This window comes from Buteo buteo, chromosome 6, assembly GCF_964188355.1.
Source record: "Buteo buteo chromosome 6, bButBut1.hap1.1, whole genome shotgun sequence".
NCBI classification, from domain to species: Eukaryota; Metazoa; Chordata; class Aves; order Accipitriformes; family Accipitridae; genus Buteo; species Buteo buteo.
Window position 1 is genome coordinate 7,279,920 of NC_134176.1, and position 16,252 is coordinate 7,296,171.

At 56.3% G+C, this 16,252-nt stretch overlaps 1 protein-coding gene across 1 annotated transcript; it reads right to left on the reverse strand.

Moving 5' to 3' along the window:
• Window positions 1–10,996: 10,996 nt before the first annotated feature.
• Window positions 10,997–14,500, reverse strand: SIX1 (SIX homeobox 1). Its single transcript, XM_075029609.1, has 2 exons — window positions 13,410–14,500; window positions 10,997–12,324 (listed from the first exon to the last, which is right to left on the reverse strand). The coding sequence occupies exons 1-2, from the start codon at window positions 13,967–13,969 to the stop codon at window positions 12,036–12,038; spliced, it is 849 nt and encodes a 282-aa protein (XP_074885710.1). The 5' UTR covers window positions 13,970–14,500; the 3' UTR covers window positions 10,997–12,035.
• Window positions 14,501–16,252: the final 1,752 nt, after the last annotated feature.

Consider the following 16,252-nt stretch of genomic DNA (forward strand, 5'->3'; position numbering starts at 1 on the left):
TCCTCTGGGCATTGCCTGCCCAGCTGCACAGCATCCCGGCGAGCTGACAGGATGAGTGACGGGTAAACAGAGCTTTTCCATGGAAACATTTGTTCAACAAAGAATTGCAAATTTTCATGGCGAGTATCTGGTTTCCTCCAAACTTTTTTGTTGTTGTTTCTGAAAGCTGCCCGGCCGGTCTGGATCTGGCTTTTGCAAGCATTTTTTTCCCCTAATGCTTAATTTTCAGCAACTAGGATCTCCCTGGTTTTTTTGTTTTACTTCTTTAGGTTTCCATCCTTTTTTCAACATAAATGGGGGCAATGGCGTCTCCTTTGGACCTTTCTGCAGGGCGCAAACTCTCCTCCTCTCGGAGAGGTTAATGATAATGATTGGTGACCCAGGAAAGGGCACATGGCTTTTTGGGCTGAGAAGAGCTCGAATCGGAGACGTGGGACTGGACAACCTGCTCTGGGCCACATCAGCCCACAATCATGGGGGAAAATCCAGGTTTTTCACAGAGCCAGCAAGGAGCAGGGATAATATGGGGTAACACTGGCTAAAGCTCCTAAAGGACACACTTAAGCACAGAAGGAGGCAAGACACCACGTCCGACTGTCCAGAAGGAAATAAAAGACGATGCCTGCAGGGTACCTGGGTCCACCTGGAGTGCTGTGACAGTGTGGGGACATCCCCGTGCCCAAGGAGCCCAGCCCAGCCCCATGGGCGCATCTCACTCCATCCCTTTGCCCCAGCGCTGCCTTTTCCTTGCTTAACTTGATTTTTTTTCCGAGGAATTCTGCCCTGATCCTTAAGGATGGAGTGGAGGGAGGCAGAGATGCTGGTTTCTCCCTGACGTGTGCCCAAGGCCGGGGTGCCCAAGGAGCCGGTGGGGTCCCCAGCACCAGGACGAGGTGACAGCAGGTGGCACTGCAGCCCCAGGAACGCGTCGCAGCTCTCCTCCACATTCCCACTCCCACTCCCACTCCCAGTCCCTCACAGCTGAGGGCACAAGCAAAGCAGCCCCCCCCCCCTGCACTCCCCACCAACCCTCAGGATTTCACACGCCGCGAAGCAGAAGAGCTTGGGATATTATTCCTAACTGACACCGGTAGCGGGGAAAATCATGTTCTCGGTGAGCGCAGGGATAAAACCTGGAGGAGAGAAGCCCCCTCCTCGCTCTGGGGGGCAATGGGATTTGCCGCTCGCTTTTTGGGGTGCAGGAGGCTGAACCTGCCTGTTGCTTGCAAACAGGGGAAGCAGGAGGAGGCAAGCAGTCCAAGAAAATCAAGGTAGCCCAAAGTGCGACCACCAGCCGCTGCAAACCAGGGGGTTTAGGGAAGGAACCCAAGTTGCTGTGAAACCGTGAATGTGAACACAGAATTTAAAAAAAACCAACATCCTTCCATGAACTATACTGATTTATGCCAGTGAATGTATACCAATCTCTCCAGTTGTCCCTGCTAAGAATATAACGAGGGATGTACCATAGTCTCTGTTCCCATCCTATAACGGCTCTGAGAGTTCAGGTTTTATTTTTAGCCTGGCTTCCTCGGGGCTCTGTCTGATCTGATTTCTCCGGAGAGAAGATTTTTTCTGCTGAATGCCACCCTTCTGCTAGAAAACCCCGTTGCCCCCCCGGCACTGCTGAAGGGATTGACCTTTTCAAGCAAATTTGAAAGATAAATGGGTCAAATTTGGAAAAAAAATGGCAGCCAAGTAGAGATGAGAGAGACCTAAAAGAGCATCCCGGGGTGAGACAGACAAGCGGGACTCAGACATCAGAGTAGCTGGTCAGTGGCCCAGGGGAAGTCAGGATTGCTGCAGGAAGAAGGAAAAAAGGATATTTTCCTTCTTTCTTTCTTTGATTTGGCCGGTGTATTATTGCCAAGCTCTTTGTGACTTGCTTTCAAGCAGTTTGCTGTGAGCATTCAGTCAAAAATATGAGCAGTGTTGGTTAGTGGTGTTTGGTCGCGTGATGTTGTTTCTGGCCAGCAGTTGGTTGAGCTCATGTCTTGTAATTAGTGGGTGGGCTTGAGGAGACCACTGCGGCTTCCGATCTCTCGGGGAAAGGGAGAAAATAAGCAGGATTAAGGAATTTTAGAAAATTACAGGCAGTTTCATTTCACATAAGCTTTGCCAGGAACACCAAGCCCTGGAGAAGGACGGCCGCTGTGGGATGCATTGCCCATGGGCAGGACTAAAGGACTTTGTTTCTCGTCAGAGTCGCCCAAATAACTGTGTTTATCTCTGTGTGTGTGTTTGTGCATGTCTCTGTGTGTGTGTGTGCACAAATACAGCATTGCCTGCCCAGAAGCCCATGGGCTGGCAGTGGCTGTGGGAACATGGTACTTCTGCAAGATTAAATGGATATATTCCATCTACAAACACATTTTTACACAGATTTCATTGTTAATCAGGCATTATCGCAAGCAATAGCAGGATTACTATAACTGGAGGGACCTGAGGGATGGGGAGGGATGTTAGAGCACGGGGAGCAGTGGCTCCTCATTTTTAACCAAGCCGATCTGTTGAGGTGACACCAGCACGTGTCCAGACCAGCCCGCCCGGGTCCTTGGACCCCACTTGAGCTAATCCCCTTCTCGCTCACATGGTTTTTCCTACAGCAGAGAGAGAGAAAACCAGCGACAAATTCCCCAGGAAAATGCCAATTGTGAAGCCACAACAACTGAGCAAGAGCTGTAGGAGTAGATGCAGCACTCAGAACCATTTTTCACTAGGGTCTCTCTTTGTCCTTGGTTTAGGGACCTGGCAGGGGATTGGGACCCCAGCTCCCCAGCCTGTCTCATCCAATACCCCAGTGGACATTTCCATTGCACATATTCACTCAGCAGCATTTAAAACTCATGAACAGTCAGTACTTGGTGCCAAATGCACTAAATAAATGCAAATGCTGTTTCAGGTGGCTATTTACACTCCTGCTGCAGGATGCAGGTTCTGACCATCTCATTCACATCTCAGTGGAAGGAGGTTCCACCTCCAGTATCATGAAACAATCCCTTGCTGCTATTTTTTCCCAAATAACACCCTTTTCTGGCCCGGTTTTGATAACAAATTTTGTCTTGAGGGAAGGATTGACTCGATATTCAGAGCAGAGGATCTGATCAGCTAGGTGCTGAGGCACATGCCTAAAAACACAGCTTTTTGAACTACAATAGACACAAAAAATCAATGTCTACTTTCTAACTGCAAACATGGATCTAATGCTGCACATCTTGCTCTTGGGAATGGCTTATCAGGTGAATAGTTCTACAGAGTGGCTCTATCAAGTGTATTTATCCCTATATATTCATGTATACATATATGATATGTTTATGTATTGTGTCCCATTCGGTGTAGATATTAATCATATGCTGCTCCACCCAAACAATGTTAAAAGTGGCCTGTATCTTGTTGGCAATGACTGCTTCCACCATCACTTGCGTGACTCTTGTTCGCAGGCTTATTGCACCAGAGCTGCCAATTGCAAGTCCCTGGGCCCTAAAAAAGGAGTTTTCACTAAAAACCAGTCACCTTTGGGCAAGAGCCCATTGCTTTTCTATGGCAGGGCTTCAGGCAGCAATCATCACCCCGTGGGGACATCTCGCCCTTGGGATGGTGCCCTTCACTGGCATCCCTGCCATGCTGCACTCATCCAGCACCAGGGCAGCAGTCACCTCCAACCAGCCAAGAATATCTCCCTCGCTCTCTCCCCCACCCCCTTCCTTATTTCAGCAAAATAACCGGGCGATTATTTTTCCACATGAAAGTGCCCTGGTGTTCAGGTGGACAATCTGACTCCGGCTGAGCCGCCTGGAATCCCTGTGGTTTTGATTTTCAGCGGAGAACAATCTTATCAGCCCAGATTGTACACAGAGATAGGGAGCCTTCGGGTAGGGTTGCATAAGCACAGATTGCCTCAGCTGGGATGGGTAAGGCTCCACTGGCTGTATTTATTTGTTTTCCCCACCGCGGGTTTCAGGTTCTCCTGGTGACCATCATTTCAGCTTTCTTTCCCCGCTCATTGTTTGAGCAGCCGAGCCTTCCTCATGGATCACTGGGCAGGAGGTTCAATTTAAACCCTGCCTCAGCCTTCAGCCACTTGCATGTTGCCTTGAGTCATTTCTCCTAAATAGGGCTTTTTTTTCCCCATCCCACTATAGTTCTTCTCTGGGTGAGGATGGGATGGGCCCCAATTTGGGATGGATGTGATTCCCCCCTCCCTCGACACACCCGTTTTGGCCTCTTCTCCTCCTGCCAGCTCCTCTTTCAAACCTGGCAGCTGCGTGGGCACCTTGTCTCCAATTGCAAAGGCAGGATATACGGTTTCCGCGGAGGCCATCAGCAAATAGCTGTGGCTACGTAACCATGGCAGAAGAGGGGGAGGAGGACAGAGAGGCATCCTGAGCAGAGCAAAGCCCCCAAAACGTCACCCAGAGGAGCACCAGGGCGGGGGTACGGGCTCAGAGACTCGGGTATCCGAGGACAGCACATGCTGCCGCTGGCGCTGACATGGGGGTCCCATCCCACGCCGTACGATGCTCCTTTCCCAGGGCAGTCCCCTCGTGTGCCACCCAAGGGGATGGGGTGACAGGGACTGTATGCACCCATGCGACTTCCATGCGGGGGCTCTGGGATATCACTGGGACCTGGCACGAAAAGTTGCTGTGCAAGTCAGAGTGTGTCTTTTCGAAAATGTTTTTGATTTGAAGTTAACCCTACAGTGGTGTGGGAGCCATCATGTGCATGTTGAACTCCCCTTTGCTGTGGGAAAACCTTTTGTCTCGGTCCTATTGTCGTGGACACCTATTCAGAGCTTTTGCTCCTTTTGTCTCTTTTCCTCCTGGTTTAGAGAATTTTAAGAAATCTTCTTTGTACTGATGCCTTCAGACCATGTAACATCATCTCTTCTCCTTCTCTAAGACAGATTACCAAATCTGACTCACCCATAAACCAGAAGGGACCACTGTGATGAGCTGGTTGGACATCTGGTGTGCTGTGGGCCCAGATCAAGCCTGCTAAACATCTCCCAGAAAGTCACCACAGGCTTTGTAGAGGCTTGATTCTCCTCCCTGCTAAAATGTTCACCTCCCTTTTAGGCTTGACTTAGGTCATGAGTGGGTACAGGCCAGAGTGAGGTCGTGGGGATGACCAGCTGCTGACCACCTTCACCACGATCATCACATCCGCTGTCACGGACTTTGGCTGCACCGCTGTCCCCCACCACCCCAGTACCGAGTTCCCACGGGCTGGTGACAGCCGCGTGGGTGAGCAGCCGAGCCCCAAAGCTCCTTTGCTGAAGGTCTCCTCCAGCCCAGGCCCCGTCCGTAGGTGGGGAGCTCAGAGGCAGAGCAGAGCTGGGGTCTCCAAACAAGCAGCCTGCAGCTCCCCCTCCCCAGGCCCTGCTTTGCCTTTGCCCTCCTGAGGGCACGTTGAACCTCCTCCAAGTTATCCTTCTGACCTGGAGGCCTCAGAAGCAGATCCTGCACACAAAGGTAATAGATGGGGCTGGTACAGCCCAGGGTGGCATCAGCTTCTTGGCCGACGTGTTGCACTGAGGATGTCTGTCTGCTTCATTAGGCACCATGTCTTTTGGGGACAGCACAGCTCCAGTGTCCCCACATCCTTTGCCTGAGCTCTTCCCCCCCAAGAAATAATCCCACCTCCCTCTCAAGCACCTCCTGGGCCTTTGGGGACATTGGCTCGAGGGGCATTTCTGCCAACAAACATTCCTCTCGGCTCAAGCCTCAGCACCTCCCCCTCCCACAGGGACAGCAGCGATGCGTGTCCCCATCTAAGCCGTCCCAGCAGTACAAAACCACCGTGAGCTTTCCCCCGCCATGCACCCAACAGCCGCTGAACACCCAGGGGAGCATGGAGCAGGCCAGGGCATCCCCAGCTCAGCTCTGCCGCAAAGAGTACCAACCTCGGAAGCCACCATGCCAGGGACAGAAATGTCCCCTGCAGCCGAGTGCTGCTGAGCCCTCTCGCCCTTCCCGGCTCCCACTCGCTTCAGTTCTGTTCCTGCAGAGGAGCGATGCAGGCAAAGCCCTGCCGATGTGGGCAGAAAGCAGCCTCTGGCTATGGGGAACCAAGCAGCCCGTGGCCAAGCACTTGGGCAAGTTCTGAGGTTTCTTTGTACCAGCACCTCTAGCCCAGCCCTGGAGGGCTCCCAGGAAGGGAACAGCAGTTTTTAAGCTGGTGCTCCCTCCCTCTTGCACTTTTTCTCTCCCTGCTTCTCCGCTGGCTCCGGGAGATTAGGCATATGAAGATCTTAATTCCCTAAACACACCTCTGATTTGCTCTACTGTGACACAGCCCTTCTGTTGAATGAAGCACACGCTGAGGCCATGCCTGTCCGCAGCAAAATCCCCCCCATGCCTGCACGGCCGGCACTGTGGGTCCCTGTGACACCCACCACCCTGTACCGGGTAGTGGGAACGATGGCGGGGGGGGGGGACAGGCATCCTTCGGGGCTCAGGAGAAGTGCCCTGATGGTTTGCAGATGTGATTTCATTTTTCAATTGTTTCTAATTTGCTTGGGGTTTTTTTTTCAATTCTAGAAAAGAGACAATTTCTTCAGGGAGTGTTAGCCACAAGCCTCATTTGGCATTGTTTTTTAGTCAATTGGTTTTGTCTTGTATTATTAGGAATATTGTATTACATAATGATAAGCTGCGGTGACTTATTATGGGCACTATAAAGGGAGGCAGCGTGGGCGCACGGAGCACCAGCCGCTGGCGCGGGGCAGCCTCCCTCCCCGCTTCGTCATCTGCCCTTGCTCTGACCTTCAGCAGGTCTGTCTTCTCCCTGGGTCTCAGTTTCCCCTCCTGTAAAACAGGGCCGATACCCGCTCCAGCTATTAGCTTAAAAGCTTTTTCCATCCTTAAGTCAGAAAAAGAGGAGGTTTTCCCCTTTCTTCCACCCTGAGAAGCAGGCATGAGGATCTTCTATACCTTTTCTATCACGGCTGAAAGCCATGGGAGTCTGAGCGGGTATGGCACTGTACCGACACAACCCTAGCAGAACTAGGCTGTGGATGAGAAGCTAAAGGCAGAGATGGGAAGGAGCTACTCTGCCCACGGAGATATTTTCCAAAAGCATTGGACAAGTGAAAACAGGAAATCGTAATTGAGCTAAATCTGCCTCTTTAACCTTGTTATTAGGATTGGGATTATATGCTCCGGAGAAAGTTCAACCTCTGTTTAAAATTTAGGGAGGTGGGAGCAAATGCTAGAAACCATGGGGAGAGAGGAAATGTTCTGCGCTTGGCCACAAGTCCAAGGAAAGACGGGGTGGCACGGGATGGGGGTTCAAGCCTGGTGCCCTCCTTCCAGACAGCATCAGGCTGCTGTTGGGGCGAGCGCTGATAATCTCTGGGAAACCTGGAAATTTGGCGCTCTCTGCCTGAAGAGTAAAGCAAATTTTCCACCATTTCCATATTTAAAATTGCATCCACATCCAGTTGGGAAAGATGACGGTGTCTCAGGTTACTTTGTACACTTGAGCTGAACCAAAGCTCCTGTAGATCTGCCACCTCTGGTCTCCCCACACAGCACCTGGTGCCCTCCGAAAACCTGACGGCTTCGGCCACAGCAGGAACAGCAAAATCCACCCTTGAAGACGAATTATCGCAGCCAGGTTGGCCAAGCACCACATTGGCTCTACCTTTACTGCTTCTGCTGGTGTTAATGATGTCCGCATGCATCGGGCAGGTTAAAGCACCTGCCTCTGAAGGCGACATATACAGAGACCCAGCCCCCAGCAGCATCACCCCATAGCAAGCAATTCCTCAGATGCAAAATTACCGACAACGACGGCGCGTACTGGCTAGGCAGACAGGGAGGTTTCCACCTGTGCCCATGCAGTGTCTGTGAGCTGCTCTCAGCTCACTGGAGGAAAGCAGGAGTAAGGGAGAAGCTCAGAGGTGAAGAGTTATCTTGGGGCATGTGCCGTTTTCTTTACAGGTCTGCAGAGTCCGAAGCACTTCAATAATAGTTAAACAATTGTTAAATAGAACTTTATCTTCAGGCCGGATAACAGCACAAGCAGCCGCTGGCTGCCTAGTGACGGGCGACTCGATAAAAGCATCTACCCAGGAGGGAGTGAGCCCAGATGCCTTGGCCCAATCCTGCCTGTACCGCACACCCCGCCTCGTTCCAGCTGCCGACGGTTCCAAACCTGCGTGTTCAAAATGAAGCTCCGACATCTGGCTGAGCAGGCCGGGTTTGCAAAGACCCAGGGTACAACTGTCTCCTAACCACAACGCGGCTCCAGGATCCTGGCGTTGCAGCTGGGGATGCGTGAGCTTTAGGGAGCCAGGCCTGGAAATGTCGGATTTAAATCCATCGGCTGAGCAAGCATCCGCTCTTCACTGCGGGCCTCTGCGGAGGATTTGCCAGCACGTGGCCCAGGGTTATGAGGGCCAGGAGCTGGGTCGTACCTGCCCCTCTGCGGGTCTGGGGGCAGCGGGGAAGCGGAGCCGGGCAGGGGCCGGCAGCGGGGCAGGGGCAGAGCGGGCGTGCGGCTCACGCGTGGGACAACGCTGGCTCAACGTGACCTGGGAAATGAATCGAGGAGAGAGGAAGGGGGGCTGGCTTTCTCGTTGGGCATTTGTTTTTATACACTGAATTTCCTGCTCGGGGACTCTAAGTGTAACCTCTCCCCCCCTTCGCCGGGCTGCCCCCAATGTGGAGGTAAACTGGGGAGAAGCGGGCTGCCCGTCTGACTGCGCCGGAGGAAGAGGTGCTTACGGTAGAGGTGACCTTTCTAAATCCCTGCTTTGGACAGACATTTCCAATAAGTGCTGAAGAAAAGCCTGCCAGTTCCAGCTTTCTCAGCCTGCTCTCCATTTTCCTTCCATCCTCTCCAGGCTGAATTTAATCCGAGAAGGTTCCTTTGAGCTTTTGTGTGTTGCTGGGGGAGATGTGGGCGCACAAGGGATCGCGTTACAACTTTCATTTCCTGAAATGTTTGAGGGAACATCCAGGGTTTTATCCACACATCAGGCAAAGTTGAGGGCTCGGATTTCAGGTCTTGTCACTCAGCTGTCACCAGACAAATGAGCCTCTCAGAGCTGGAGATGGGGAGAGCTACCTGCTATTCATGACCCCGAAAGCAGGTGATCACTCATGGGAAAAGCAGGTAGAATTAATCATTCCGCTGTTCTCCATTTCCTCCCCTTTTTTGGCTGACCTGGACACAGTGTGAAATCTGTCCTGGGAGGTGAGCGGGAGCGGGGGGCAAGGGCGGCGGCGGGGGGGGGGGGGGGGGCGGAATTAACTCTTTCCTGCCGGTGGAAATACAAAGCAGAGCGAGGTGAGAAACAGCCTGGGGCTGCCTCCCCGGGCTGACTTTGCTGTGAAAAGCTTGCTGCGAGGTCAAGCCTAATGGAGGAGAGCTCAGCAACCTGCGCCTGGCTCAGCTCCGGGGCCTCCCCCCATCCTACCTGCCCGCCGGCCCCTTCCCCCCCGGGACAGGGGGGTGTCCCTCAGCATCCTTCATCCCTCCTTGCCACCATCCACCTCTTGGCACCCTCATCCCTCTCCCTGTTAGGGAAATGGAGGGTCGGGGTGTGGGCAGGGCTCTGCGGCCGATGGGGGGGGGGGGGCGCAACATGCGCGGCCCTGCGCGGTCCCGCTCCGCAGCCTGACAGCAACCCCGGCCCGCAGGTCTGCCCTGGGGGAGAGTGGGTGTGTGGGGGGGTGTTGGGGTAAGGGGGACCCCCCCCCGGCAGCTCCCCCTTCCCCCGAAAGTCAGCCCTGCCGCTGCCTGCGCGCATGAAGCGTTTCTGCGCGGTTTGCTTTGAAAATAACCCTGGGTTGCGAGTCCCTGCTTGGCAGGGCTGGAGCCCCGGGCAATATTTATCCTTCCTTTTCACCGAGTCCGTGGCTTGGGGGAAAAAAAAGAAAAAAAAAACAAACCCCAAAACCCCAAAAAACCAACAAACCGGAGCTGGAACTTATCCACTCTCGGGGCGCAAAGCCCGCGGCTGCTCATCCCAAAAATCTCCCTCATTTCCCTGGGGGTTCCCCCCTTTCTGCCCGAGGGGCCCCTGCGCTGCTTCGTGGCGGATCACGGCGGGGCTGGATGAGTCCCTCGGGAGGGGAGATGAGGGTCCCCGCGTGGGGCAGAGGGTGAGGCTGGACCGGGGGGTACAGACCCTCCTGTCCCCTCCCGTCTCGTCCCCAGGGTCCCCGCGGGTCAGGTTTTGCCCCGGCTCCACCCGCGATCGTGGATGCGCGCAAACACGCAGCTGCGAGCCCACGGGCGGGTTTTGCGCCCTTCGCCCTGCTCCCACGGAGCCACGTTGGGTCCTTCCCGGGGCGAAGTGGGGGGGGGGGATGTCCCCCACTGTCCCGGCCATGCCCCCCCCAAAGGGCCGGGGGCGCAGGAAGCCCGGCGGGACGTGGGCTGGGAGCCCCGGGGGGGCGGCCGGTGCCAGGCCGGAGGACGGAGGGAATCCGTCTCGGCCAGCCCGGGCACCGGGCCCCCGGCTCCCCCCGCAGCCGGAGCCGAGGAGGGCGACGGGGGGGGACGACACGGAGGGATCCGCAGCCCCGTCCCGGCGCGGGTGGGGACTGAGCGGGAGGGACGCGGAGCGCTCCGGCCGGGCGAGACCCTCCTGCAGAGGGTGACATTTCTCCATGGCCCAAGACCCCGAGAACAAACACGGCAGAGACTTAAATAAACACGCACTTAATGATGCAAAACGCTAAGCGGGGGCGGGGGGGGGGAACCGGCCGCAGCGAGGCCCCGACGGGGCGGGCGGCGGGGGCGAACCGCTCCCTCCCGGCCGGGCGCCCGGCTCCCACGGGGCGAGCCCACGCAAGCCGTTCCGGTGGGTCCCCTCTCCCCTTCCTTCCTTCTTCCTTCCTTCCTTCCTCGGTTACGAAGGCACCGGCTCCCCCCGCAGCCCCGAAGCTCCTCCGATGCAGCCCGTCGGGTGAGGGGGGTAAGGGTGGGCGGGGGGGGGGGGCACGGGTTCGCCCCCGCAAAGAAAAGCTCAGCCTGGGTGTTCTGCCATCAGCGTTGTTTAATTTAGACTGTTTAGGTACAATAGAAAAGAAACCTGAAAGCACATGCGATTTTTGGTAACAAATACTCGAGGCAGACAGCGTCGTCCGCGGGCTCTCTGCAAGCCGGAGGAGGAAGGCGGTGAGCGGGGACGGGCGGGAGAAGGCAACGGGGAGCTGGCGGGGCAGCCCGAGGAATACTCGTTCAGGAGGATACGGCCGCCGACTTTTATTAGTATTCTTCATATTCTCCTATTTTTTATTTTTAGCCACATCGATGCGTTTCACCACCGAGGAGAAGGAAGCCGGGGGGGCACGGGCCCACGGGAGCTCCCTCGCTGACTGCCTCGCACAGCCGCGTTAAGACATAGGCACTTGTTAAAACTCTAATACTGCAGCTTTTGCCCTTTTTTTTTTTTCCCCCTTTTTTTTTTTTTTAATTTAAACTACATCGAAATCTTTCTGGTAAGGCTAAATATGAAAAATGTAAACGTAACTTCCCCTCCCTCCTCCCGCTACAACCCAGGGCTGGGTACAGCCGTTCGCTCCCTCTGCCTCCGTCCCGGCTCCTCGCCGGCCCCGCGGGGACCCGGCCGGGCAGCAGCAGGGATGCGCCGGCCACCCCTGCCCCACCGTGGCCAGCGGGGCTGGGATTTATTTGGGTGGAATCGGATCCAGCTGGGGTTGGTTGTTTTGGTTTGGGATTTATTTTTTTTCCTTTTTTTTTTTTTTCTTTTTGTAATTCCCTTTGGGACCAGCTTGCTTGAACTCGAAGGGCTGAGGGTTTCTGCCGCTCTCTGCGTTTGGCTACGTGGAAAAAAAAAATAAAAAAAAAAAATAAAATCGTGGTGGTAGCGGGAGACGCTGGGGAGGGGAACTGGACCAGGAGCCGATGTGGGGTTGTGTGAAAAGAGCCGAGAGTCCCGTCAAGAATCAGCGGGTGAGCTGTAAAACCGGGTACTGTCCTCTATGTACAACCCAGAGCCTCTGTCCCCGAGCAGAACCTCCTCTCCCGATCCTCCGGCCGCCCGCCGCGGGCCTTTAGGATCCCAGATCCACCAGGCTGGACGTGAGGGGTCCCAGCAGCGAGTCCTGGAGCTGGTGGCCTTGGAGGCTGTGAGGGGTCTGGGATGTGGCTAAGCCGCTCAGGGAGTAGCCGGAGCTCCTGGCGTGGCTGAGGTTCCCCTGCAAGAGCAGGACCGAGTTCTGATCCGGGCTTTGGGGAGGAGAAAATTCTTCCTCGGAACTGGACATGAGGGGTTTGCTCCCATCCAGAGGCGAGAGTTGGTTCGGTTTGTTGGTGGCCGCGTTGTTGTTTTCCGTGTTTTCCCTGCGGAAAAGCAAAAAAAAAAAAAAAAAAAAAAAAAACCAAACCAAACAAAACAAAAACACAACGGGGATGTTACGGCAGGCGGGAGGCGCCGGGGATGGGCGCTGTGCTAATGCCCTCAGTAAATCCTTTGCGTTTTATTTTATCGTGGGAGCAAGATGCCTCTCCCCGGAAAAAAAAACAACCAACAAAACAAACAACCACCAAACCAACCCACCTAATATTTTCATAACGGACCGTCCCCATTTCTTTTTACCCTCCTAGAAATAGGCGTACACCGCACAGCCCGGTAATTTAGGTGAAAAGTCGAAGGGGGGGAATTTTTTTTTTTTTGGAGGGGGGGGCAGTGATTTTTTTCTCTTTTTAATTAAAAATGAAAGCGCGGCCGCGGGGACGAGAAGGCTGCCGGATTTTCTTTAAGAGGCTCGGTGGGGAGGTTGTTGGAGGAGACAAAAAAGTGAAGCGATGCCACTCGTGGCTGGCTGCTTCGCCGGGCCGAGCCGCCGTCCCGCACCGAGGCCACCCCGGGCGGCGCCACCGGCCGCCCGGGGTGGCCTCGGTACGGGACGGCGGCTCGGCCCGGTCAGCTCGACCCCATCCCGGTTTCCCCTCCCGGTTCCTACCGTTTCCATCCCGGGGCTGCATCTTTCTCCTCCTCCGGGGCTTCGGAGTTACCCTGCCCGATTTCCCAGCAATACCCGACCCGTCATCCCCTAACGCTTCCCCGGAGGCTCCCCGGGACCGTATCGCTGCCGTTTTAGTCGGGACAGGCAGGCAGCAAACAAAGGCGGCGGCGAGGCCTGGAGAAGACGGTGGGGAGGGAACGGCGAGCCCCTCACCACCGCCACCCCCCCCCCCGGGCAGGTGGGGTCGGTGGATCTCGGGTGGAAGACCCACTTGGGTTTCCACGGAGGGACAAAACGCAACGCGGTTTCGGGGAAAAAAAAAAAAAAAAAAAAAAGGGGATTTGGAGGGAGCGAGGTATTTTCGCCGCTCCTTCCCCAGCCGCCGCCGCGCTCCCCGTACGGGGGACCGGGGAGAAAAGGGGGGGGGGGGCACGGAGGGGATGGGGGGGTGGCAAGTACCTTTCCTTGGCCTCCGCCGCTCGGTCCCGCTGCCTCCGGTTCTTGAACCAGTTGCTGACCTGGGTGGTGGTGAGCCCGGTGGCTTCCGCCAGCTCCCGCTTCTCCCGGGGGGACGGGTAGGGGTTGTGGGCGTACCATTCCCGCAGCACGCCCCGGGATTTCTCCTTGAAGCAGTAACTGGTTTCCTCGCCGTCCCAGATGGTGCGGGGCAAAGGGAATTTTCGGCGGACGCGGTATTTGCCGACGGCGCCCAAGGGTCTGCCCCGCAGTTTCTCGGCTTCCACGTAGTGAGCCTTCAGCCAGAGCTGCTGCAGCTTGGGGTGGTTGTGGGGGGAGAACTGGTGGCTCTCCAGGATCTTGTAGAGCTCGCGGAAGTTGCCGCGGTGGAAGGCCACCACCGCCTTGGCCTTCAGGACGCTCTCGTTCTTGTGCAGGTGGTCGCAGGCCGGCAGCGACCAGAGGAACCGGCCCAACCTCTCCAGGTTCCCCCCTTGCTGCAGCACCTCGCAGACGCAGGCGACCTGCTCCTGCGTGAAGCCAAACGACGGCAGCATCGACATGGCCGAGCGCGGCGGCAGCGGGAGGAGGAGGAGGAGGAGGAGGAGGCGGAGGCGGGCACCCCGCGGGAACCCGGCGGCGGAGGGGCGGGGGGCAGCCGCCCGCCGGGCCGGGGCCCGGTCCTGGTCCCGGTCCCGGTCCCGGCCCCAGAGCGGGGAGGCGCGGCGGTAACCGGGGGCGGGCGAGCGGGGATGCTCGTCGCGGCGCCGGGGGGGACTTTGTCCCCGCTCCGCTGCCGCCGCGCTTAAAGCGCCCGAGCCCCCGCGTCGCGCTGATTGGGCGCCCGCGGCTCAGCCCCCGCCGCCGCTGGGCCCGGCCCGGCCCAGCCCAGCCCGGCCCAGCCCAGCCCAGCCCAGCCCGGCCCGGCCCAGCCCGGCCCGGCGGGCAGAGCCTCGGCACGGGCGGGCGGAGCCTGGCGGCGGGGGACCCGGCCCCGGCCTACGGCCGCCGCGGCTGCGCTTCCCGCCGCCGCCGCCTCTGCGCGGGTGCGGCCGCAGACCCGGCCCCGGTCCCGGTCCCGGCGCCGCCCCGCACCCCGCCGGGCGCATCCCCGGGGAAATCGCTCCCGGCGGACTTTGTCTTTCTTTCTTCCAACCCGCCCCAAACTCCTGCCCCCCGCCCTGCCAAGCCAGCCCGTATTTAATTACCTTAATGCTGGGGATGAATAAATAATGCTTGAAGTGAATAGCTAAATAAGACGCGGGGCCCGTGCGCCCCCTCCTTGTCCCCTTCCCCGCTCGGCCCCGCCGGAGGGGGGGGGGTGTCCCGGCGGGGGCGGCGCGGCAGGTCGGGGGCAGCCCCGCGGATCCCCCGCGGAAGGCGGGCAGGAAAACTGCACCGACCGCGCGGCGCTTTCATTAGCCTAATCCTCATTTGCACACCTCGCTCCAAAGCAATTATTTAAAAAAAAAAAAAAAAAAAGCAGAAAACAATTAGGCTCCCTAAGCAAAGCTAATCTATTGTCAGTAGCAAGGACGGGCTGGGAGATGAGGACAATGCGGTGAGATAAGGGCAGGGGAGCGGTGGGAAGAGGGTGTCTTTATGACTGTATTTATCTTTGATTAGATAAGTCGAAACCACTATTTTCAGCGCACTCCAGAAGGCTTTTGATTCAAGAACGAGTTCGCTCCGCGGGTGCTAATAACCATCGCGGGGCTCTTTAAAACCTGTTTGTCTTCACTAAAGACGTTCGGATTTATTTGACTGTAAATGCTCAAAGTTAGGAGCAGCCCGTTTGTGGCCGAGGCGGCGAAGGGCTCCGAGCCGGGGCCGGCGGTTCTCCCGCTGCCCGCTCCCTGCCCGCTCCCTCTGCCCGCGATACGACATGGGAAAGGCCGGTCCCGATATTTTCCTAAATCCGGATTGTTGTTTTTCCCCGTGTACTTCGCGTCTCGGGGCTGTTTAAAATAAGCCCCTGCCACCCAGTCTGTCCAGTGACTTTACTATGTACGCTGGAGTCAGGACGCTTCTATATCCCATGACCATGTGTCTGGTAATTTTCCCTTGCCATTTTATTTTAGTACTTATGATGTTGCAGATGAAGTCTTAAAGAGCTGCAATGTCCTCCCAGAAGGAATGTCTGCTTGGAACAGATCCTTATTGACAAGGCAGCTGTGTGGGGACCGGAACGGAGCCTTAAACCCGGCTCTAAAATCAACTAATACCCTAAAGTCTGGAGCAAGTGCGCAGAATTATAACGCATGGGCTCGCAGCCGCCCGCGGCCGCGTCCTGCAGGAGCGGTGCCCAGCGCAGCCTGGGAGATGGGCTCCCCCATCCCGCCTTTTTATTGTCATAAATTTTTAATTTTTTTTTTTCTTTCTAATAAGGTGCTCGGTTCGGGAAAAACACGGACCTGAGGGGTTTATACCTTCAGGATGAAAAGGACGGAAATGCAAAGCGGGGCTGGGGAAGCTCCTTGCCATTTTAACGAGAGCGGTTTTCTCTTGCCCTCGCGTTTCTCCTTTTTTTTTTTCTTCCCCCCCTCTCTCCTTTAAAAGGCCGACCAAAACAAACACCGCTCTTGCTGGGAATAATCAAATTATCCCGGCGCGGCCGGCGGCGGAGCTGACAGGGACGGGCGAGGGCTGAGCCGAGGCTTCCCTGCGATTTCCGAGCGGGACTTTATTCTCCCGTGTCACCAAAATTCACCCAAGGAGGGGACAGACACGCCGGGGTCTACCTGGGAGTTACACACTGCAGCCAAGAACCGCTCAGCATCAATGTTAATTATTGCCCCGGCTTGATTTTCCTAAAAATTGGAAACCTTTCACTTGAAACCACGGAA

Bases quoted from the DNA above. Each gene is read 5' to 3' on its own strand.
- SIX1 (XM_075029609.1), bottom strand. From the start codon at position 13,969: ATGTCGATGCTGCCGTCGTTTGGCTTCACGCAGGAGCAGGTCGCCTGC. The intron at 12,325-13,409 runs GTACTTGCCACC...GCTTTTCCGCAG, and splicing joins GCGGCGGAGGCCAAGGAAAG to GGAAAACACGGAAAACAACA.